We start from the raw sequence: 7,375 nt of genomic DNA, 5'->3' as shown, positions 1-7,375 counted from the left end.
TGCGTTTTTGTAAGAAAAATATCCATATTTCAAACGTAATAAATACTTTTATATTACTTCCGCCAACTGTCATAAGCGGAAGCCGTTCCGGCGGATGAAGTAGCACGTCGGTGTTGCATGATTAGTGACAAACGCGGAGAGACAACAAAACAAAACGCTGGTCACGAATTAGAAGTACAAATCGAAGATTTGCAAAGAAAAATATCAGAGGATTTCGACATAAGCCAAGAGAAGACTGGTTTTCCTTTTCTAAAATAAGGAAACTTTGCTTTCTTTGCTCCTATAAACAAACTCGCGAGACTAGCATATCTCAGAGGCGCGCGCGCTGCGCATACATGCTACTTCATCCGCCAGAACGGCTTCCGCGTATGACAGATAACGGAAGTGAGAGAAAAGTGTTTATTATGTTTGAAATATGGATATTTTTCTTACAAAAACGCATGGATTCACTACAGAAGGCCTTTATTCAGCCCCCGGAGCCGTGTGAAGCACGTTTTATTATGAATGCGCGCGCTTTATTTGAGGACTTGTGGATTGTTCAGCTGCAACACTCGCTGACTGCAATGATAGAGCTTCGAATAGCCAGGACAATTTTTTATATAACTACGACTGGATTCGTCTGAAAGAAGAAAGTCATATACACCTAGGATGCTTCGAGGGTGAGTAAAACTTTTTTTTGGGTGAACTAACCCTTTAAGTAGATCAGAACTATGCACATGTTGCACATGCATCACTGTCTGTATATTACTTTTCACTTTTAAAACTGACTTTTATGCATCATAAACAAAATGATACGATAAAAATCACAATTCATTTGTTGTATGCAGTTGTTGTAATTGATGGATTTGTGGGGTCATACATTTTAATTTTACTAATCAGATGGACTTTACTCTAGTAAAGTGCAGATGTAATATTTAAGTAATGGCTCCACCATAACAAAAATAGCAATGTACAATGAGACATTTAAGATTATTTACAACAAGTCATTACTTTTAGATATATTTGGAATGGAATTTAAAAAAAATATATTGCTACAATTTTTTTAATTTTTTGTAATCTATTAGTCTGCATTTACATTGTTGGCATCAATTTTGTCACACAAATATATGTAGATGTGATTTCCAAAACTTTGCAGCGTGTAACTGGCCATCGGTCCTCTTGATAGCATGAAAAACAATACTTTTATTCAATTAATTTATACTTTTATCCACTCACTTTGCAATTTCTAGAAAGCTGTCACTCATCTCATTTCACGATCTCACAACATTCCATTAAAATCAATAAAGTTGTCTACACTGCATAATGAATCTCTTATGTCGTGTCGTTGTCAATGAGAAAGGATTAGCATGAGCAGGCAGCATTCTGAACAAAAACTCCAGGGTTTTGAGCGGTGACTTGATTCTAGCTTAAACACTTCTGATTGGCCATTGCGTTGTAGAGATCAACAAACATGCGCGTGACCTTTTAAACAGGAGTGTAAGTGTATATGATGTGAATTAACATAACCATAACTGAACAATCATGATACAATTAATTTGGGACACATCACTATATTGAAACTCTTTCTGAATTTATCAGACCTGAATCTGAACAAAATGTGTTGAATCAATTTGCGGGATGATGCCATTCTCTCTCATACGGTTTCATCAATATAAACAAATACATTTTGAACTAAGGATCTAAAGTGGCAATTCAATATATAAACCTCAATATCAATATGTAAACAGATCGTCACAGCTCTAGTAAAATGCAATGTTGGCGTGGCAGCTATATTTGAGAGAAGGCTATGTAGAGCAGTGTGGGTCAGCAGACTGGCACCAACACAAGAACTAGGGATGCTCATTTCAGTTAATTTTCCCGACTGACAACCGCCGCTCATTATCCGAAAATTAACCTTTAACTGATAAGATAAGAACATTCAATTAGTAATAATCGAATGGACATATATATATATATATTTTATTTTTCCCCCCCTCAACTGGGTTATTTTAACATGTGCAAACAGCAGGATACAGAACAATACAGCAACAACAGAACCTGAATTCAAACATATCTGAATTATCACGCACCTGCATCTGAATTATCACGCACCTGCAGCACTTCTGAGAACAAAGAAAAACAGAATAAAATAATATAAATAAAAAGAATAAAATAAATAGGCCTACACTAAATATTTTTCACTTAAATAATTAACAAATTAAGATGACAAAACGAAAACACACACTGAATCCTTAGACGCTATTTGAAGAACCGCATGTTTTTTGACAGGGATAAAAATAAATAGCTAGTCTACCTCAGAACACAACTTGTGTAGCTTTAATTTTTTTTTAAATTGCTGTGGGGCATAGTCTGGAGTAGGGATGCACGATATTGGATTTTTGCTTTGTTATCTGATATGCCATTATTTTTCAACTCATTTTGGCCGATAATCGATGCCGATACCGATATATTTCCTTTTGTTTGGAAACAACACCAAGTCTCTCCTGTGCAGAGATTTTTAAATTTTGGTTAATTTCTAACAAAAACTTACTTATTAGAATTAAATAAACAATAATTAAGTTCTTTAATACTGAGAGTACATTGAAAGCTTTGAAAATAACTATAAATCAAATCACTTTTTTTCCCAAACAGGTGCAGTGGTAACATTTGTAAATGATTCAACATTTGTAGATGGTCTAAAGCAAAGGAGTTGTAAAAAAATCTGAAAATCTTTTAGAGCGCCTTGTATTTAAGTTTTCATAATCCGTTTGGGGAAAAAACAAACATATTACACATTAATGAATAAAACTGTATATATAAAATTATTTAATTTTAAGCGTCATATTTGTGATTTTTATTCAAGTAAGCTACAGCTTCTTACCTTTAAATCAAAACATACTCGTGATTTTATGACATCAATTACTGCTTTATTTAATCATAAACACAATCTTAATGTTATTTGTGTATTATTTTACTTTCATTTTATAGGGCCCTAAGAAATCCGTTTTATTTTTTCCCATATTCCATATTATTTTTTTTCAAATTCCGTTTTAATTTTACTGGACTCTGTTTTAATGGTTAAATTAAATTGTATTAAAAAGCATGTATAATTGAAATCATGAAATTTACACAATTTAAAAACAATTTATTAAAAGTTTAACAAAAATTTCATTTTTAGGGCCCTATTTTTTTTCCCAAAATCCGTTTTATTTTTTCCCAAATTCTGTGTTTTCCATTTTAATTTTCTGGATTCTATTTTAATGGTTTAATAAAATTTTTATAAAAGCACCTATAATTAACTGATTTTATAAAAAATATATATATTTATTATTTTATTTATTTAGTTTATTTTTTTAAATACTGTGTTGTGTATTTAAATTTTTTTTGGTAAATAAATTAAGGCATAAAACATTAATTTATTTTTTAATCAAATGAAAATTAAACAAACCCTTTCTTTTAGGCAAACAAAGTGATGCACAGTTGTTAAAATTAAAACATGGAAGAAAATTTTTTATTATTCCTTAAAAATAATGCTTTAATAATACTTTTATTTGTAGTAGCAGTAGTACTACAATCATTACATTAAGTAATATATTTGTCACAGTTTCTTCAGGTTAAAACAAACGTTTATTTTGATGGGTTGCTGTGAAGACCTTTAAGTTTCTATTTGTATATGATATGATGATGTGCTTCAGTATGTGTGTAGTAAATTAAACCGCGCCTCTGCGCCATTCATTCATACAGAGACACGCAGAACATGCAGGATTCATATTTAAATCATATTTTTGTGGCTTAATATTCACAGACACTAGTCCATATCGCGTTTTGATTTAAGTGCACTGACCTACTTTTGATTTATTAATCCAAAATTTGGCCAATTCCATGACATTCCGCGTTATACAGTAAATTCCATTTTTATGACAGGATTCCGCTATTCTGTCTGCGTTTTCTGAATCGCGGAAATCATAGGGCACTAATTTTATTACAAGTAGGCCAACAGCGCCCCCTAAGTAAATAAAAAGCCTTAACAAACGGGCCTTAAGCCCCGGGGGGAGGCTGCTGCTGCGATAACTGCACGCACTAGTAACTGTTGACTATTGCACAACGAACACGCCATTCTTTATCTGCATTCTCTGATTAAATGTGGCGATCCAAAACAGTGAATCTAATCATCATTCAGGAAAAAGTTTGCTTCAAGAATGACAACACTGCTGACGTGATCTTATCGCTAGAACGCCCTGAGCACATGAGAGTTATTCGTATTTATCGGCAAGGCACATTGGCAAAATCTTTTATATCGGGCCGATGCTGATATTTATATATCATTATCGGTCGATTCTGATAACGTTCTGATAATATCGTGCATCCCTAGTCTGGAGTGCAGCCTGTTCTGTGGCAGAAAACACCGGTTTCTGCAGCGTTGAGCATTGTAGTCAATCACAGACATATCTGTTGATTTCATGAACACAATGGCCAATCAGAGGTACGCACGATGTAAAGAAGAGATTAATTGTGCAGTAGTGTAGATCTTCATTGACAAACTATTTTCCTGTTTAACACTATAAAGCTGCTTTGACACAACGAGTATTGTATAAAGCGCTATACAAATAAAGGTGACTTGACTTGATTATAACGGAACGGTGAGATTGTGAAGAACGAAAAGACGAGTGACAGCTTTTTAATGATTATAAGGGGGAACGCCCTTTTGCGCGCTTTCTAGGATATAACCCATTCAGAACTTGAATACATTCACCCACGGATTCACTCTCTGATAACCATTTATTTAATATTGCCTTTTTCCATTGTGTTGCCTTTAATACTTCAGGTTAAGGTTAAGTGAAAGTGGAGGTGCATGCAGCAAAATATGTAGGCACGTGTGGTTGCACGTATCGACACACCACCTTGAATTAATAAATATCTATAGAATATTTTTCTTTAATGCAGCAAACTTAAAAAAAAATAAAACATTTAAACCGTTTAACATAGTATTAATTGGTCAAAATTCTTACTTTCGGTTAACGGTTAGTCCATCAATATGATCATCCCTATTACATGATTATCAAAATGATGTTAGTTGAAGCCCTAGAGTTCAGTTAAAAAAGCCCTTTAAAGTAACTGTTATTACTAAAGGTTTTCTTAAGCAAGGCTGGTAACTGGTTGCAGGCCTACAGCGGTCTTGTGAGTACTTGTCTTAATACATGGCATCTGGTCCTATAATGGTCAGACCATACTGTAGATAACCTGCTTTCTCTGTGAAGGGTATAATTACCTTAATCCTACAAGCACTAACAGCGTAACTGAAAGACTCTTGCACTTAGTTAAGACTAATCACTACACTGACCATTAAGCAACTATTCAATTGTTTTAAAAAGCTTATTTTTCAGTAACTTCATGTTCATGCCAGTCTTTAGGGGAACTGAAAGTGTCAGAGATGAAAAACTCAACAGGCTCTGCAAGCGTGCACATAATACCCCTTCACATTCACAACTAGTTGCATGAAAAGGCAGAGCAAGAAAAAAGAGAAACTGCAGTTCAAGCACATGTAACTGTTTGCACATCACTGACGTACACTGCTGAACCGGCACCACAAGGGACAAACAGCATGCTGTAATCCAATGGCCTCTGGATGGCGAGTACAATCACAACAGAAAGAATGTCTCTTTGCCCGTTTCCACAGGCGTGCCACACGTACCACACTAAGCTCCCCATCGCTGTTCATTTGGTCTGGGGATTACCACAAATTAGCCATCTGCATTATTTCAACATGCTCTGGTGATAACACACTCACACATACTTTTGTGAATCAGAAAGAGCCATGGGTGATGCTCATGCAACAAATTGAAGAAGTGTTAAAGTCACCATGAAATCAAAATGGACAATTCTTATTAGTGTATGGAATACTGCAAAGATTATATATGATTTATCCACACATACTTAAACTCACACGCCCTCATAACCTTTAAATCAAAAACATTTCCACTTCACCTTGCCAAACAACATCTCTTCTCTGATGACGTTTGCACCGGTTCAAGGGCAGGACAAAAATCCCACCATTCCAGCAACCTGTCACTCACGAGATCGCAGTGATTAGCAAACGAGAACAATCCAATCAATACTGGATAGACAAAATCAAGTCCAAGCCTACATTACTTGTTTGAGAAGCAGTTTAAATCAGATATACCTCACAATAGGGAAGAAAAGGCAATCACTTCTGGCTTCTGTTCCATGCTGACTTCAACTTGATGCGTTAATATGTAACACGTTAATTTAAGTAGTTTCGAAAACTTTAAATGTGCTTCTATTTCAGTATGTTAAACTGATAAACCACATTTATGAAGACAAAGCAAGAGCTGCTGTGAATGTGGTTTTATGTAAAATGTGTCAATCCCCCCACAGATAAGGACAAACCAGACACGTCACTGGATTTTCTGGTTTCAGACCTTCCCTTAAAAAAAAAAAAAAACAACAACTGCATAACAAGTTCTCCCATCACTATAAACGACCATTGCCACATGCTTTCAGATATGGCCTTTCTTAGCATGCTATGGCGAGACCTTCATATTGCTCAGACGGGGCACTATGCTTCATTTTTCTTTTTAAGAGAACAGTCAAAACATTCAGTAGCAAAAAAAATTTGCCTTCCCAATACGAGGTGATATTTGAGAAAGTGATTTACAGGGGAATTTTTTCCTTTGTAATGCCATTTTTCTAACTTCATTAAAAGTATGTCATCCTTATGTCAAATATATTTGTATAAGCTTTTTCAAAATTTCTAATTAAACCAACAGAATAATAACAAGTAGAATAAAACAAGAATAATAAAGTTACCAGTCAAATGAATTCAGTATTAACAAAAATTCATTTGTACTACAGAGGTGGCACAGAAGAACACAAGTGGCTTGTGGGTATATTTTCAGACGTGTAATGAGGCTCAGAGGTGGCATGAGTGCAATTAAACTCATAAATTCAAGCTGAGATAAATGTTTTAAATATAAAATTCTGATTAATAATTAACTTTCAGTCAGGGTGAAGAAAAGCTTTTGGCTTCTCTTCTGAGGCCACAAGAGGGCGTATTGAGCAAAATATTACTAATGCACGTTTATTCAAAGCATAAGATAACATGACTATCTGTGAAAAAAGTGCATAATGTTTAAAATAGTTTATAAATCAATTATAATTAAGTTGCTTAAACAACTATAAACAAAACAGCATCATGTATGTATGTATGCATAGTTTAATACAAAGGCCAGAAAGCCAATCACACAGTGTACATTTTCATTTAAAAACATGAGATGCAGTGGGATGGGGGGAAAAACCCGCCATAAAGTCTCGATATGTGTTTTTTTCAAAGTTAAACTTGCATTAATTTTACATGGCATTCTAAACATGCGTCTCC

The 7,375-nt window shown here is 34.5% G+C and overlaps 1 protein-coding gene across 8 annotated transcripts in view; it reads right to left on the bottom strand.

Annotated features, from left to right (window-relative positions):
• The window catches only part of usp19 (ubiquitin specific peptidase 19), a 48,410-nt gene that overhangs the window by 14,561 nt on the left and 26,474 nt on the right, over positions 1-7,375 (bottom strand). For 5 of the 8 annotated variants that reach the window (XM_016518027.1, XM_016518022.1, XM_016518024.1 and 2 more), the window contains one exon: positions 2,070-2,102. The exons of the other annotated variants lie outside the window; for them this stretch is intronic. In XM_016518027.1, coding sequence (XP_016373513.1) covers positions 2,070-2,102 — 33 coding nt within the window. The remainder of the gene's footprint in view (positions 1-2,069; positions 2,103-7,375) is intronic. 8 annotated transcript variants of the gene reach the window in all.

The sequence above is a fragment of the Sinocyclocheilus rhinocerous genome, unplaced genomic scaffold, assembly GCF_001515625.1.
Source record: "Sinocyclocheilus rhinocerous isolate Xijiao unplaced genomic scaffold, SAMN03320098_v1.1 scaffold418, whole genome shotgun sequence".
Classification (NCBI taxonomy): Eukaryota; Metazoa; Chordata; class Actinopteri; order Cypriniformes; family Cyprinidae; genus Sinocyclocheilus; species Sinocyclocheilus rhinocerous.
The sequence above is the reverse complement of the archived record's forward strand: the minus strand, read 5'-3'. Positions and strand labels throughout refer to the sequence as shown.